At 40.5% G+C, this 18,499-nt stretch overlaps 1 protein-coding gene and 2 long non-coding RNA genes across 3 annotated transcripts in view; all 3 read left to right on the top strand.

The window, feature by feature from the left end:
• LOC116691164 (uncharacterized) overlaps positions 1-18,499 on the top strand; it is a 631,246-nt gene that overhangs the window by 205,451 nt on the left and 407,296 nt on the right. The window lies entirely within an intron of this gene.
• Positions 3,972-12,979, top strand: LOC116691166 (uncharacterized). Its single transcript, XR_004332444.1, has 3 exons — positions 3,972-4,052; positions 5,703-5,715; positions 12,969-12,979. It is a non-coding gene; the product is annotated as an uncharacterized LOC116691166 (long non-coding RNA).
• LOC116691153 (large neutral amino acids transporter small subunit 1) overlaps positions 16,195-18,499 on the top strand; it is a 29,660-nt gene continuing 27,355 nt past the window's right edge. The window contains exon 1 of the mRNA XM_032518529.1: positions 16,195-17,042. Within this exon, the coding sequence (XP_032374420.1) occupies positions 16,448-17,042 (595 nt within the window). The 5' untranslated portion in view covers positions 16,195-16,447. The remainder of the gene's footprint in view (positions 17,043-18,499) is intronic.

Below are 18,499 nucleotides of genomic sequence, written 5' to 3'. Positions count from 1 at the left end.
GGGTCCCCCTGTTGAAGATCTCTGATCTAAATGTCATCTTAGAAAGAAAAACACGTTGCTGGACTGGTAATATCAGTAAACTGGTTAACGAGCTTCCACAGATATTTGTCTGTTTGAGGTGATCACATCTTTTTACGACAGGTCTTCTTTGTATGGGAACTAAATTCCGTCTGTGATAACTCATAAAATGTTATTCTTATTCTTTATTTTATAAAGGACAACACACATTAATTAACATTTCTATAAATGTTAAATCTAAAGTGTTAGCCAGCTGGCTAATTTTCAACTGTAGTCCTTTGGCCAGATGATTTTAGACCAGAGCAACACGAAGCAGCAAGACATTAGTACAGGTTAAACCACACAAACAGAAGTCAACAAAGACATTATACAGACAGCTAGAGCAACAAATAACCTTTCTCAGTAAGCCATGCAGAGCTACATGAAGCAGCAAGACATTTGCACAGTTACACATCAACAGTATCCCCATTCAGTATAAGAAACCATGCAAGCATCAAAACACAGCCTAGCACCCATAACCATAACCATCTTCTGGAACCATTCAACCATGCAAAGCAGCAACAAGCAGTAACAAAAGGATGAAAGGCTACATCACTCATGAGGGAGGTGTTAATACAGCACAAGTTACTATCCCTACCCTGTTTCTTACGCTGTTGAGGGAAATCTGTAAAGGTCTCACATTATGCTTATTTATAGGTTCATGCTTGGATTTTGGGTTTCCACTAGAACACGTTTACATGCCTTAATGTTCACAAAAACTTTATTTTTCTCATACTGTCTGTCTGAATACACCTGTTTGAAACACTATGTTTTAGCGCCTGTCTCTTTAAGCCAGACTCGTGACAAAGTCCAGTCTGCTCTGATTGGTCGGTGTTTCCGGGTCTTCTCCATCTGAGCTCTCTTAGTCTCTGCACCATCATTGCAGCCAGGGAATGACTGTAACGGAACTGTAGCTACACTTTCTACCTACTGTATATTCAATTCAATCCAATTTTATTTATAGTATCAGATCATAACAAGAGTTATCTCAAGACACTTTACAGATGGAGTAGGTCTAGACCACACTTGATAATTTACTAAGACCCAACAATTCCAGTAATTCCCCCAAGAGCAAGCAATTAGTGCGGCAGTGACGAGGAAAAACTCCCTTTTAGGGAAAAACCTCAGACAGACACAGGCTCTTGGTAGGCGGTGTCTGACGGGGCCGGTTGGGGGCGTGACAAACAGTGGCAATAATAGTCAAATAAAGATAATGGAACTACGACTAGAAATACTGTAGTAGTTGTAGTAGTTCATGGTGTAGCAGGGCACTGTAGAGTATAGCTGGGTGTAGCAGGGCATAGCAGGGCATAGAGCAGGACCATGGCGATAGCAACCATGATTTAGGTGTCACCCTAATCCAAGGAATACTGCTGGGTGACAGAAAACACAAGGGCTCCAGAGAATAAGCTCCCCAAAACTAGGTTAGTAACAAGCATTTCTGGGACATGGATGCACACAGATGGAAAGGGAGAGGAGATAGGAGCTCAGTGTGTCAAAGGAAGTCCCCCGGCAGTCTAAAACTATTACAGCGTGATCAAGAGCTGGTGCAGGGCAGACCTGAGCCAGTTCTATAAGGGTTGGTAGATGAATCTGATGACTATGAAGAGAAGTAGAGAAGAGAAGGGGTGCTGTGCATTGCAGGTGCTGTTCTTCCTGAGCTCAACTCAACTCAAAAATTTGTCAATGCAAAGATAAAATACACATAACAACATAAACAATAAAAATGAAAATTGAGTCCTCCCCGCTCTCCCCGCTCTCCCCGCTCCGGTTTAGGCAAACGCTGTGACTCCTCACTCCCTAACTATAAGCTTATCAAAGAGGAGAGTTTTAAGTTTACTCTTAAATGTGGTGACGGTGTCTGCCGGAAGCTGGTTCCACAGTAGAGGAGCCTGATATCTGAAAGCTCTGGCTCCCATTCTACTTTTAGAGACTCTAGGAACCACAAGTAGCTCTGAATTCTGGGAGCACAGTGCTCTAGATGGACAATAGGGTACTAAGAGCTCTTCAAGATAAGATGGTGCTTGACCATTTAGAGCTTTGTAGGTCAGGAGAAGAGTTTTAAATTCAATCCTGGATTTTACAGGAAGCCAATGCAGCAAAGCTAATACAGGAGAAATATGATCTCTTTTCTTAGTTCTTGTCAGAAGACGCGCTGCAGTATTCTGGATCAGCTGGAGAGTCTTAAGGACTGATTTGAGCATCCTGATAATAAAGAATTACAGTAGTCCAGCCTAGAAGTAACAAATGCATGGACTAGTTTTTCAGCATCATTTTGAGACAGGATGTTCCTAATTTTGGCAATGTTACAAAGATGGAAAAGGCTGTTCTTGAGGTTTGTTTTAAGTGGATGTTAAAGGATAAATCCTGATCAAAAATAATAAAGTGCTGGAGGCCAGGGCAAAACCATCCAGATTAGCTATATCTTTAGATAATGAAGTTCGAAGATTTTTAGGGCCCAGCATAATAATTTCAATTTTGTCTGAGTTTAACGTCGGAAAATTGTAGGTAATCCACGATTTTATATCATTTATGCATGCTTGAAGTTTAACTAACTGACTGGCTTTGTTAGGCTTGATTGATAGGTATAATTGGGTGTCATCCACATCGGTGAAAGTTAATTGTTTCCTAATAATATTGCCTAGAGGAATCATATATAAGGAGAATATAATTGGTCCAAGCACTGAGGCTTGTGGAACACCATGGCTTACTTTAGCGTGCCTAAAGGATTCATGGGACTTAGTGCAATTCCTTTAATGCCAACTAAATGTTCCAGTCTCTGTAACAGGATGGTATGGTCAATAGGGTCGAATGCAGCACTAAGATCTAATGAGACAAGTACAGAGACAAGTTCTTGGTCTGAAGAAATTAGAATGTCGTTAGTAATTTTCACTAGTGCTGTTTATATGCTATGAGATGCTCTGATTTCTGATATCAACTGTTGTGGAAGATTTCTGTACAGCAGGAGAGGAGAAGTTTTGAAGTGAGACTTTGTTGAAACAAAGATGAAGACAGCTGAGCAAAAGTACTGAGTTGGTCTTTGGTGGAATTTTTAATTATGGTTTACAAAGCATATCTGTATTATCTGTTTTGTGCAATAACACTGGCCTGACATGTGTGCAATCTCAAATACCACAATTATTATTATTATTATTATTATTTAACTTTTCACCATTCCAAATCCTTAATTATGTGAATTATGTAAATAATGTATAATAACATTCCTTTATGTAAATACCGTACGTATCCAATTCCTTATATTTCTTTATTTCTTGTATTTCTACACTATTTATAATATTGTGCAACTACAACACAGAGTTTCCCTTCGGGGATCAATAAAGTATTTCTGATTCTGATTCTGATTCTGATAAATGGCAAAACAGTTTCACAGAGTTAACAGTAAGAGTGTCTGTCGAAGTTCAACAGAAAACATCATGGTCTTATTTCATTTTTCCCAGACAAGGGGAGACCTTGTTTGGGAACATGCCTAATCTTAGCAAAACAATTAATCATAACACACAGACAAGTTGGAGCCGTTTCTACGTCTTTTCTGCATCTGTCCCCCATGCCCCAAAGTCTCTAGCGGTCTTTTATCTTAGCTGCGAAAGACAATCACAAGGACACATACACAAGTGAATTGAATGAAGTCATTTAAAACAAAAACATAGTAAATGAATAATATAAATAATAATACATGACTATTATAGAAGGATATATGAGGATATCATGTAATTTTTCCCCATTACACAACCTTGGGTTGTCATGATTCATGACCGATTATAGAAGCTACGGTGTGTTGGACTAGCTACTTTTGATTCCATGGTGTGGCAAAGTGACGCACGCGTGATTCACATCTGCACTCGACTTACATTGGGTAGCAACAATCCCACCTAGCTTCTAGGCAAGTCCCAAGTCATCAAGGGATAAGACCTGAACAAATCAGGTTACGTTACCTTGCGTAAGCATGGATGCCTGGCCAATAGTTGTATGTGTGTGTCATGATGCCATCATGGAGCCCTTTCCTCTCCCTGTTTGTGTGCATAGTTTGTTTCCCTGTTTGTTATCCCTCATGTTTCTCCCTCCTTCTCTGTGTGTGTGAGTAATGGGCGTGGCTTAGTTTGCAGGCTGCATCAGGTGAAGTTCATTCCCTAATCCTCCCCCAGCAGTACTCAAGGCTGGCTCTGTGATCCACTAAACCCCAGATTGTACAGTCTACTAGCATGGTACAGTTGTAACTCCTGGCTCCCTGTGTAGTTCTGTTTCCTGGTGTTCTAGCTTGTGTGGCTAATCTTATCTGTGTTTTCTCCTGTTGCAGCCTGCCTTGCTTGCTTGTGCTCACGCTTCCTGTTACCCCTGCCTGCCTGCACAATTGCTCAACATGGGAGCGAGGAAGCAGGCAGCGCTTCAGGGGCCCGGTGAGAAAGGAACTACTCAACTAAAAAAAAGCAGTAGTCCTACACATTATGAAGAAAAGATAAATCATTTTTAAAATTGAACCATTTGAAAGCAGTGCCGTTAATACTAATCCCGTGCAAATAGGGCATAATATGAATCAAAGTAACATAAGACAGATCTGATGTTAGTGTTTTGGTTTGGGAAAGAGAGAAAAGAGTTACACATATTGTAGTCTTGCTGTAGACCCTCCTCCAAAGCACGCTGACGGAGGGTCTGGCTACTCCACAGAGCATTTGGGGATGGGAGGAGAACCTGCTGGTTTAGTGGCATTTCTTTAAACCAATCAGAATCATCATGGGCGGTGCTAAAGTCCGCACAGAGGCGCTGGTAGAGAAAACTCAGATTGGATAGATAATCTAGCTAGCTGTCTCAATTTGTTAATTTATTTGATTTTTTTAATCTGAAGCGCAGTCAACAATAGTCTTCATAAATCCACCGAATTTAAAATTCCAATACAAAGAAAGTGTGCATGCATCTGGCAACACCGGAGCAATCGTGGGAGTGGAATGCAAAAGATATAGACTAGCTGATGATAAATACTACAGTTTTAACCCTGGGCCCGTCTAATACTGGATTTTTGGCGTTTTCCCATTACATGGTACCTGGTCGACTCACCTCGACTCTACTTGCCTTTTTTGCTTTTTAATTATAAAAAAAACTATCTGGTACTAGCTTACAGGTACTTTCTTTTTTCTTTTCTTTTCATGCCACTTTCTACTTCTACTCCACTACATTTCCGAGAGAAATACTACATTAATCTGACATCTTAAATGACTAATTACTTTACAAATTAAGAGTTTTGCACACAAAACACATGCAGTTTATAAAATACAATGTTCCATTATAAATTAAACTACCCAACAATAGATAGGCCTATACAAGTAGGCCTACAGCTAAATTAAACACTTTGATTGACACAGCTTGGATCATTTCCAGTTTCTAAAATGTGAAGCGTTTTTCTGCATTAAGTACTTTTACTTTTAATACTATAAGTACATGTTCATGGTTAAACTCACATACTTTTACTTAAGTAACATTTTCAATGACTTTTACTTGTAACAGAGTGTTTTTACAGTGTGGTATTAATATTTTTACTTAGGGTCTGAATACTTTTCCCCCCATTGCCTTTTAGTCCGCTCCATAGTGATGTTGTTCACCGGCCATCACTGAAGCACAGAGATGAAAAGAAGATGAAGAGGGCAGGTTCTTATTAGAGACCTTGTCTTCCTGCTGTCCTTCTGTTCTCTGTTGGAGGGGAATCGTTTTATATCAACAACCCAAGAACCCCTCCAGTTGTCCATACAGACAGAGATGTAAACAGGAACATACAATGAGGTCCTTTTCCTTCTGAACTCTAAGCCAGCTGCTCTTCCTCCTGTTGTACTCGTCTCTGTGCTCTTTAGCCTCTGATGTAGTTGTTTGGGCTTTCAGATATTTCAGACAAAGGACTTCCCTCCATGTGATCCATGTTTTGACTTAAGTGCCGCATCTAAACTGGTTTGCTTGAATGCATTTGTCAGTGCACCTCACAGTCCAGTTGTTTTAAGCAAAAATGGGGGTCAACTTAAGCCAAATTGTAACAGACGCAAACTAAACTGATTTTATAGCCTCACTATGTCCTGAGTAAGGAAAAAAGCCCTGAAGAATCCCATTAGGGGGAGGTTTTGAAAAAGACCCCAATGTAGCCTATTCATGCGCCTATTCATTCTTTTTCTCACGTGAATAGCGTAACAATTTTGACCTTTAGATATCACCATGGACATTACTGAGTTGATTAGTTACATCAAGAAACACAAACAATGTATTGTATGTAAAAGTTTTTTTAAGTAGTTTGTTAACATGGGCAAATGGTGCATAATCTAATTATGTATGTGCTAATTGGCATAAATACCACAACAGATCCAAACATTGGGTATAGCCAAATGAAAATGTCTTGTTGAATCTTGTGGACATTTTACAGTAAAATACTTAATGTTTGGTCTGAATGGAACCCATTTAGGCTACCCATGAGCATTAAATGTCTCATTAAATGATTTCAAGGCCATGTTAAAATGCCATGTAATTCAAAAATGCAACTGCCACATGTGACCTGATCATTTCCTCTATGTGGGATTTTGACAATTCTGTATTTCTGTTTGATATTGTAACTGGTGTACCGTCTTGGTCAGGTCTCCCTCAGAAAAGAGATTTTCAATCTGGTTAAATAAAGGTTAAATAAAATAGAAAAATAATACATAGAGGCAGTAAGAAGTACTTGTAGAAAACCTCTCTAATGTCATAACTTGTACCACTGTTTTTCCTTCTGTATGAACAAACCTTGAACCAATCCTGTTCTCTGGAGTTTCTTTCTTATCTTACTACACGTCATTAAAATGAAAGAAGGGATTGTTAGAAAATATCTATATATCCTTGTGTGTCACGTTAAACCTTTAAAACGTTATGAACTGAACCCTGCTATGTGTCCCTTTGTTCTCCGGGATCTCGCCACTGCTTTCAGAATCAACTCACAGAGGTCAAGCCAGTGGAGGATAGGATTTGAACCAAACTGAGACTTTCTTGACTTGTGTGTGTACATTCTACATTCCATTCTGTGAGAACTCTGAGAAGCCTCTCTCGTTGTCTCTCTTTGTATCCTAAATTGCAACACTGTTTTCCTATCTGTGAGCCAACCTTGAGAACATCCTTCTGTCCATTGTGACTCTTTTACACATCCAAGCGAAGGTAGGAATTGTTAGAAAATATCTATTTGAATGTCTCATTAAACATTTAGAACATTGTGTACTGAACCCTGCTTTGTGTCACTTTGTTCTCAGCAGCATGTGAATGTGAAGGCCATCCAGTAGTTGTTGCTCTAGGAATCTGGGGGGCGGAGTTTCTGAAGGGGTGGGTTGTATTTGTTTGACAGTTAAGTTCAAATATCAACAGCATTGCTTACTGCACCTTCAAATTCTAAACTTTTCACTAAGTCAATGCATACATACATTTTAAATATACCTCTTATACCAAATTTGCACTGTGGTAGGCTACTATGTTCATTACTGTCCACATAATCTAGATCTAGAATCTAGATAGAATCTGTCCTTAAGTCACATCCTCCTGTAAAGTCTAGCAGCGGGAAGTGAGTCAGGCAGAAGGACCGTCCGCTTAAAGGTACAATATGTAACATTTCTATACCTATGTTATATATTTAATTGAGTCGTATACTACACTTGGTCTATCCCAAATGTTTCCAACAATGTTCAAACCCAGAAAAATTCTGTTATTTTATTTTAATGACACAGGACGTTTCATTTAGTTGCATGCCAGTAGCATCATACCACCTTTGACTCCTCTAGTTACTCTAACTTCTGTCAAAACACGGGAACCCAGATGATACATTCAAGAGTAATCGTAAATCATACAATGTCACAGAAAGAATGATGCTCAGTAACCGTAACACAGCTTGCTTTCTGCCACACAGCATCATTTTGTCATCAATGACACGCCCCTTACAACACAGTAGCAGAGACCTTATTTATTGATACATTTCAATATCGATCGATCCAGCTTAATATTATGTGCTATGTTGACAAGGAGCTCATGCTAATGCTTGGTGACGAACATTATAAGGTTACAACCATGCAGTATATATAAAACATAGAGTGATTACACATTAAATTCAGGCAAAATTGAAAAAATAAAAATGATTATCTGCAATAAAAATGCAAAATTATGAGTTGATCTTTATGAGTGAATGCATTTGTTGTTCTTTTGGAACTATAATAATCAAAATGTTACCAAAATCTTAAATTATGGTTCATTCTAAAGAGGCACAGTTGTCATTACTTTGAATAAAAAACAGCATTAATGTATTGGTAGTGTAATACATCGATTATAAATATTTCATAACCAATAAGCTGGCAATGGCAGCCAAAAGAATATTCCATAACGTAACATACCATACATTGCAGAGCGACATGTAGAGAACGTCAAAAAGACGTCACGGTTGTTTGTGCATGTTTCCATTATGAGGAAGTCAAACTTGCCGATAGGAAACAGCCATAGTCCGCCTGTTTCTCCGGTAACGTCAGCTTGTGTAATTATGGCGGCGTTAGCCAGCACCGGTCGGGATCATTTTTTATTTTTTTTTTAATTTTATTTAACCTTTATTTAACCAGGAAAATCCCATTGAGATTACTAATCTCTTTTTCAAGGGAGTCCTGGCCAAGACAGCGGCACAGATCACAACTATTCCGTACATTACAGACAATTTCATAACAATTTCATAAAACTATTTAAAACATTTACAGACCATAGATTTCATTTCCAAACTTTTGAGCAAGAGCTAAAACTGGCCAATTGCAACCACTTCCTTTAATTTCCAGAACTTTTGTAAATTGTTCCATGTTGTGGGGGCAGAATAGTGAAACGCCACCTTACCGGTCTTGTCTCAATTTTATTGTGAGCAACTAACTAACTTGAGTACTCTATAATTTTATTTAATTTATTTTAATTTTTTTTAGTGATCCCCGGTGGGAAAATTACAATTACAATTTACACTGCTCAGGTCTATACACGAGCTAATGGAGAGATGTCAGAGTGAGGGGGCTGCGACTGCTGGACAGGCGCCCTGAGTGGTTGGTGGGAGTTCATGCCTTGCACAAGAGCACATTGGCAGTGCCCAGGAGGTGAACTAGCATCTCGCCAGCTACTAGTCCACACTCTGTACCATGGTCCATACGGAGTCTTGAACTCCCAGCCCTCCGGTTCCCAACCCAACTCCCTATAGCTACCGCCACCCCTATAATATGAGTACCCAAATGTTGGAATGACCTGTATCATCTTAAGATGTTAAAGATGAAAAGTTATTAAAAGAAAAACTTTTCGTCATAGGGCATGGCCGTGGTGGGCCGGTCTTTTTGTGTGTTTCGCCTTCAAAACAGGAAGTGGGTCTAACTTGAGTGTACATCGTCCAACTGGCTCGTAACCTTTCAAGATTCATAAGAGTCCAACACTGATGACATACCGTATCTCAAAGTCATAGCCCCCCCTAGGGGCAACAGGAAGTAGATCTAAAAGTCAAGGTGCTATACTTTAAGAAACTCCTCTTAGAGATTTCGTCTTATGGACTTCAAATTTGGTCTGTACCATCTCAACACCTTAAAGATGAAAAGTTATAGCATCCTCCGCTGGCAACAGGAAATCAACCTTATATGACAAACATCATCCGATTTACATGAAACTCATGTGTTCTCTATGTGATACTAAGCTGCCCCTCATACTTAAACCACACCCACTTACTTAGGTCTCGCCCCTTTCATACCAGTTGAACCGTTTAAGGAAGAGTCTTGAGTGAGGTATCATTGAACTCAGCAGAGTTTCTTATTCATTGGTGACGGTTTGTCTCCCCCCCTATGCTTTAGCCACGCCCACTTCCATAACTGGTGACCTATTTAAGGTAGAGTCTTATGTGAGGAATCAATGAACTCAGCAGAGACTTCCTTCTTTATTGGTAAAGGTTTGCCTTGACCCCTGTGATTTAGCCACGCCCCCTTTTATAACTAATGCCTTGTTTGATGTGGGCTCTTTTGTGAGGTATTATTGAACTCAACAGAGAGTTTTCTTTTTGATTGGTGATAGTTTGACCTGCCCCCTTTGCTTAAACGATGCCCCTTTTTATAACTAATGACCCGTTTGATGTACACTGTTGTGTGATGTATCATTGAACTCAGCGGAGACTTCCGTTTTCATTGGTGACGATTTAAAGTGTCTGAGTGCCGGGACAATGCACGGACGCAAGGATCGGCGTCCGCCAGTACACACACAGAGGAGCGAGGGCTTGCAGCTTTAATCACCAAGGTTTTGAGTTTTCGGTCAGGTCGAATCTATAACTGTCAATCAAGTAAATTTGGTTGCTTTTTCCTTAAATATAAAAATATTGATTAATGCCAGCTGTTTCTACCAGGGATATCTCATTTTTCAAAAAACATTAGCACAAATGATAAGCAGTAGCTTACTTAAAGGTTTGTGTGCTATTGCCAAAGTGTGTTGGGTGGAAAGCTTGTTTATTGTTAATTTGACAATTTCAGTAGTCCACCTACATGCAGTTTCCATGGGAGAGAAGCTGGAAACAGAGTGGATATTACTACAGCTGCCAGAACAGAACTTCTCCCACATCCACCCCACAGAGGTACTGCTTTGTTTACAAACCTTTTCCCATTAGAGCAGTGCAGCGCTCCCTCTCATATCTTCAATGCTATGCTCTTGTAAAAGGCCCCACGTAAAGAATTTTCCCACAGAATTTCATTGTTACGTTCACAATGAGAAATCAGCAATGTAGGACCAGTGTCAAGTGGGTCAGACTTTGTTGGAAACTCGCTGGATTTTTTTATGACACATTCAGGGGGTTCTATTCAGGGATAACTGAATTGGTGGGCGGCTGTGGCTCAGTGGTAGAACTGTTGCCTGCTAATGGGAAGGTTGGGGGTTTAATCCTGGCCCTGGTCTCATGTTGAAGTGTCCTTGGGCAAGACACTGAACCCAAAGATGTAAATGTGTGTGTTTATCTGATGATGGCAATTGTGTGTGAATGGTAAATGGTTCTTGTACTCTTTAAAAGCTAGAAAAACGCTACATAAACACAATCCATTTACTATCTGAGATTGTCACCATCATGTGAAGATAGCGGTGAAAACTCTGAAGAGAACAAAAAAGCTAAAGTTTGAAATAAATAAAAAAGTTTGAATCTTGCATCATAAAGCAACAACGTGTGTGAAATGTGGTCCTAATTTTGACAAACTCTAGCGCTTACAATAGTCCAAGTCTTTGTTTGTTTGGAATACCAAACATCACAGTCGTGTTACAATGATGTTTGCACACACAGATCCTTTTAAAGAACATGGTTGCACACTTGAATACACACTGATGTGTGAAAAATCTCCCATCAAAAAAAAAAAAATATAACCATAAACAGTAAGCTTTGTCTGAAAATTACACAAGTCATAATCTGTCTTTGTTTGAAAATGGTTCTATTTAAAAAAAAAAGCGGGACAGGGAATGTGTCGTTAATGTCACGTGGTTCAGAGAATTGGAGGACCCAAATGCAGAGACAGCCAGGCTGAATGTGGGGAGCTTGAGGATTTCATCACAAAGATATGCAACCAAAGGAGTCCTCTAGACAGCAGGCTACAATAATTCCAAAGTGTTGAGGAAGTCAAAATAATAGGGGTACTGAAAAACTGGAACACAGAGAAAACCGGTAGACTAACACACACATAATCCAAAACAATACAATAACCTGACAACAGACAGCGACTAAACACAAGAGGTAGCTAGGGGAACAAGGGGACAGGTGACACTAGGACTCAAGAACAGTTAAGACAAACCAGACATCAAGGTACAAGGTTCAAAGGTATTATTTTTTGTTCATTTTACGCCTTTATTTGTATAGGACAGCTGAAGACATGAAAGGGGAGAGAGCGGAATGACATGCAGCAAATCAGGTGAGATACCCGGGCGGGCCAATATGTGTATTTTTGCAATGAAAATACGGGGTGTTTAATAAAGAAAAAAATATAGTTTGTATGAATTTTTCACGTTGTCAACAAATCCAATGAAAAGACAAAAACTAACAATGTGTCGGTCCATCTCGGAATGGTTTCCGACCCTGTCTGTGGCTCTCAGCCCCAATCCATTGGTTACTGAATTGGAAATTTGTTTCCATGGGCAACAAATGTATGGTTTCATTATTCTTTTTAAAGGCTTAGTAATTCCTAAATAAGATGGCCACTGTAGTGTTTAGCAAAAGATACCTAAACAAGTGTTAACGTTTCATTTGTTGGGGATTATTTCAGCTGCAGAACACACATTTGGCGCTCTTGTGAGTATTTACGGCAGCAGGACGGTTTATGTGGAATTGATTACAAATAAAATAAAAGGTTTTATGGGACATCAATAAGGCTCATTGTCACAAAAGAGTAAGCTACATCAGACTTTGACGATACACAGAAAATACTTGCAATCCATTGCTGGCTTTGGTCTTAAAGAGGTTTGTTGACAATAAGCAAAACAAATAATTACCACCAACCTTATCCTTCCTTTACTGTTGGGCGTAAAGTATTTAGTGTAAAGTGTTAAAGTGTTTATGACTACTGTGAGTTTATTCTTCATAAGTTATAACTCTTCATGACTCTTCAGCTGATCCAGAATGCTGCAGCACGTGTTCTGACAGGAACCAGGAAAAGAGACCACATCTCTCCTGTTTTAGCTTCTCTGCATTGGCTTCCTGTAAAATGTAGAATAGAATTTAAAATCCTTCTTCTCACCTACAAGCTCTTCATGGTCAGGCTCCATCTCATCTTAAAGAGCTCATAGTACCTTACAACCCTACAAGAGCACTACACTCCCAGAATGCAGGGTTACTTGTGGTTCCTAGAGTCTCTAAAAGTAGAACGGGAGCCAGAGCGTTCAGCTATCAGGCTCCTCTCCTGTGGAACCAGGTTCCAGTTGGGGTTCGGGAGGCAGACACCGTCTCCATATTTAAGAGTAGGCTTAAGACTTTCCTCTTTGATAAAGCTTATAGTTAGGGCATCAAATTGAATATTGTTAGGGAGTGAGGAGTCGCAGCGTTCGCCTAACCCGGCCCACCTGCTTCTCGTCATAGTTGTCTGATTTATCTATCATATAATCAAGCATATAATAAACTAAAGGGAGACTTGGCATACAGCCCGATCCGGTTGGGGAGAGTTCTAGCCCGACCAGGCTCCTCTCTTTACCCTGTCTCTCTTGGTTTTGCTGTAATAGTTTTAGACAGCTGGGGACATCCTTTGACACACTGAGTTCCTCTCTCCTCTATCTTTCCATTTTTTCATTTATGTGCATCGATGTCCCAGAAATGCGTGTTACTGACCTAGCTCTGGGGAGTCATTCCTCGGAGTCCTTGTGTTCTTTTTTCCCCAGCATGTTCCCTCAGATCAGGGATGCTGCAAAATCATGGTAGCAGCTGTCGCCATAGTCCCGCTACACGTTCTGCGGTGCCAGGTTAATCTGCTACACTCTGCGGTGCCCAGCTACGTCCTGCTGTGCCTTGTAATGCCGCACAGTGCCCTGCTATGCCATGAACTACTACAAAGAACTGCTACAAACTACTATTTTTTTCTATTTTTGTTATTTCCACTAACCCCAACCGGCCCGTCAGACACCGCCTACCAAGAGCCTGGGTCTGTCCGAGGTTTCTGCCTAAAAGGAAGTTTTTCCTCGCCACTGTCGCACTGTTGCTTGCTCTGGAGGAAACTACTAGAACTGTTGGGTCCTTGTAAATTATAGAGTGTGGTCTAGACCTACTCTATCTGTAAAGTGTCTCAAAATAACTCTTGTTATGAATTGATACTATAAATAAAATTGAATTGAATTGAAATTGAATTCTGGATCAAAATTGGCCCATTATTCAAATAAAGACAACAATGCTGATCTTTTCCTATGCTGAAAAAGATGGAGACAGCAATAAACCATTTCCATAAGTTATGAAAAAACTCTACTAATTCAGAAAAGAGCATAAGATAAGATAAGTGCAATATTACTCCGTAAACAAGGACTTTAACCCTGAGTGGAAACTGACCTAGGTTAAAGTTATTTGAGCTGCATGTGAAATATTTCGAAGTCAGCCTCCAACCGTGACCAGAAGAAAAGCTTGTTATCCATTCCCATGTCTCTTGGGGCCTACGGGTGCTGCTTTTCTTTTGGTACAGGTTATAAGATTCAGACAGTTGCAGTGAAACGGGCCAGGGACGACAGACATGGATTAAGGTATATTTATGGCTTCACCTGAGATGAAGGTCCTGCATTCTTCAGGCTTTGTGTAGACGGACAGAGACAATATCAGGATGCTCCTTCATGCTGGATGTGGCCATTACATGTTGAATGTGTCCAACTGGTCTGAACAAAGGAAATTGTCTGCCTGTGGTTTGTGTGTGTGTGTGTGTGTGTCAGTGGATATGTTTTTATGTATCAGAAGTATTAAGAACACAGCTCAGACTTGTGTCTTTGTGTAACGGGGGCTTTCATAGTCCTCCTACAAAGTTATGAGACTTTTATTTATATAAAGTCCCCTAGTGTGTCTCACGTGAGAAAGGGAGGATATAAAAGATAGAACTTTCCATTTTAAACTCAATATGGCCCCTGGTAGTTAGATGTAGGTGTGTATCTGTCAGTGGGTGAATGTAACTATGTACACATATACTCAAGTACTATACACATGAGTACACATTTGAGGTACTTTACTTAAGTCTTTCCTTTCCATGCCACTTTGTACTCCAACCCAACTACATTTCAGAGGAAAATAATGTACTTTTTACTGTTTACTTTCATCTGACAGCTTTAGCTACATTACAAATCAAGACAGAACAAATGTAGTTTACAAAATACGATGTTTTATCATACATCTAACTATCCAACAATACACAGGCCTACAAATCCAGCTGAAATGATTAGCCAAATAAACACTCAGTTGATTGACAGAAATTTGAGTTTTTCTGCATTGAGTACTTTAACTTTAAATACTTTAAGTACATTCCCCTGATGATACTTACATACTTTTATTTAAGTAACATTTTCAGTGCATGGCTATTACTTGTAACATTGTACTTTTACAGTGTGGAATTAGTACTTTTACTTGAGTAAAGTGTGATATATACTATATATATACATATACACTATACTGTAGATATAAAGAGTCAAAATGCGGCAGCTGTGTTGTCTGGTGTGTGTCTGTCCCTTTAAACTAATCAACACTGACTTGCAACTACAGCACATCCCAAATGTAAAACCTGTGGCATAAAGGCAAGTCCATGCTCCAACCACACACACATTAAAAACCTTGACCTATAGCCTGCCACTCTCTACCCCCTTTGTGATCAATTCATAAATCTAGGGCATCTAGTGGGTGTAGTCTGTTCAGCAGCAATTTAATTTCAGCATAGTCGTGTGTATGAATGTAGCCTGGGATTGGGGACATTGTTATACAAACTTAACTGCTTCTCTACTGGTATCTTATTTCTTTTATCAGCTCTCCTTCATCAAACATGATCTTGTTGCCTATTAAAACCCTGAAGTTCAGTTTTTAATCGCTGAAAGACAAAATGTATAAATGACTAAAAATGCAGTATTATTTCAAGGTATTCTGAAAAGAAAGAAATTACGCATAAAGTCCAGAAACATACATTAAAAGGCATAAATTCTCCCTCAGGTTTCTTCTTCTCATGCAGCAGATGGGAACACATTTTCCCTGCTTAAAAAAAGTGTGCTAATTAAATACTAAAAAAAACCGTAAATAACACAAGAAGTTCTAGATATCAATTTTTGGGGGGTGTCAACTCCATTTTTAGTCTCTCTCTGAAATTACAACACCATGAAGTGCTCCCCAAACCAGTTGAACTGGTTTGGGGAGCACTTCTTGTCACCGTGCTGTATTTATGGTATTTCGTTGTTGTTTTATGCCGAGAGTATGCCACATACTCGCCCGGGTTCATCATGTGGAGTCATGTGGTCCCTCCCGTGGAGTCCCTCAAACCCAGATAAGATGGAATGAAGTGTAGACGGTCCACTGTCCACTGTAGAGAGCAGTGGTTCCTCCTTCCGCCGCTAGAGGGCGGGAAAGGACAAACGAAATACAGGCCTAGCCCGTTGGTGAGGGGACGCCAAGCCAAAGCATTGGCTAGCATTTACGGAGGAGGGACATCAATTTACAACAGTTTCTTTGTACGTGGATGGAGTGGGGATACGAGAAAACACGCTGCTCTGACTCAAACCAACAGACACACCGCGGACTCCTCGTGGTTGAGCCCGGCCGGCATAAGACCACACACCGGATCGACAGAGAGAAGAAGAAGAACAAGAGGCGGCAAAGCAGGAAGCTTTTTGTCAACCAATAGTGAGCAAAAAGAACAAGGAAACTCAGCCAATGATGTCAGGTTTGAAAAAGAGAAATTCAAATTCCTCGGCAGACAGGGATGAGGAGGACAGGCAGGTAAAGGAAAGGATGCTGTCCGGCGGGGACAAGGTGGATTCCAACCTGGGTGGAGCACGGGGTAGCGACCCCGACAGCCCTGACAACAACGCCGCCAGAGGAGACGACGGGGGAGAAGGGGTCGCCCTGAAGAGGACCATCACCCTGTTGAACGGCGTGGCCATCATCGTAGGCACCATCATAGGCTCGGGCATCTTCGTCACACCCACCGGCGTGGTAAAGGAGGCCGGCTCGGTGGGTCTGTCCCTGGTCATATGGACGGTGTGCGGGGTGTTCTCCACGGTGGGAGCCCTCTGCTACGCGGAGCTGGGGACCACCATCAGTAAGTCCGGCGGGGACTATGCCTACATCCTGGAGGTGTACGGCTCCCTGCCGGCTTTCCTCAAACTCTGGATCGAGTTGCTCATCATCCGGCCGTCCTCCCAGTACATCGTCGCCTACGTTTTCGCCACCTACGTTCTCAAGCCAGTGTTCCCGGATTGTCCGGTGCCGGAGGACGGGGCCAAGGTAGTTGCCTGCCTCTGCATCCGTGAGTATCAAAGCCGAGCCGTGCCATGCTGCCTGCTGATGCAACTTTGGGCGTTGTTGTTGTTTTTGTGCCAGATGAAGTTACACTTCCTGAGGGTATTTGTACAGACAGGTGGATGAGAAAACCTATTGACTCAAATAGGCCTACACACAGTTTACATGTTTTACATGTTTATCTGGCCCACGTGAGATGCAAAGACACACACACGCACACGCACACGTACACACGCACACACGCAGCCTCAAACGATGGTGAAAAATGCCGCGCTATTACATCAGCTTCGGTGATGATAAAGGAAAATCATAATTGGCAACTTTTCTCATAAAGTGACACTTATTAGAACTTATATGTATTACTACACGTGTTCTCGTTTACTTATTCATATTTAGTGATATTTTAAGAGGTTAATCTCTTTTGAAAACTTTTCTGGATTTGACAGAATTTAAATAAAGCGTTTTTCTAGTGTTAACATAATTTTTTACACAGGACAGGAACCATTCACCATTCATACACATTCACACACTGTGGCCGAGGCTGCCGTACAAGGTGCCACCTGCTCATCGGATAAACACTCACACACACACACATTCACACTCCGATGGCGCAGCATCGGGGACAAATCCGGGGTTCAGTGTCTTGCCCAAGGACACTTCGACATGGGACTGCAGGGCAGTTTAAATTTATAAAATTTAAAAGGCCACTAATTTGAGAAATGTATTAAAATATTACGTTGATGAACTTAATTCAAGTGAATTCGGTGGGCCTACACAGCACATTTGTTTGATGTAATATGTGACATATTCAGATTTAACAAAAACCCTATATCCATTCATTGCTTTTATTTTACTGTCCATAACTGAGATCACACACAGTAGGCCACTTAATTATCCTTATAGCATCTTTCAAAAAAAATAAGACTTCAACCAGGCTAAATGTCATGAACAAACATATTTAACTTACTATATTTATTTTCACTCAAAGCAGTCAGTTAAACCACAATTATAATGCTGTATTTAGCAGCACGTTTTAAGCCTGTAGACAATAGCTTCACAGTTCAGGGATTGCTAAATGAAAATGCTGGTTTATTTCATTGCAACTTGTTTTCTATGGAGTCTTAACAAGATTAACTCTGGATCAATTTGTTTGCACCAATCTCTGGTGATTTCTTTGACAGACACACACAATATCCCCCCTTTCATCTCACACACTGCATATTTATCTGAATATACAGTATAGTTACACAGAAATTGTATATGTACATGTATATTAATACGTTTTGTGGGTGTGGGTGTGAGTGTATGTGGTGTCAGCTAGTAATCCTAGAACGTAATCTTCAGATTGACTGGAGGCTAAATCCTGACTGAGACCACATGACAACATACAAAGCCGTAGACTGAGAGGCTCAGTTATCTGTGTGTGGTGTGTGTGTGTGTGTGTGTGTGTGTGTGTGTGTGTGT

Source organism: Etheostoma spectabile, chromosome 6 (genome assembly GCF_008692095.1).
Source record: "Etheostoma spectabile isolate EspeVRDwgs_2016 chromosome 6, UIUC_Espe_1.0, whole genome shotgun sequence".
Classification (NCBI taxonomy): Eukaryota; Metazoa; Chordata; class Actinopteri; order Perciformes; family Percidae; genus Etheostoma; species Etheostoma spectabile.
This window is presented reverse-complemented; position numbering and strand designations above follow the sequence as displayed.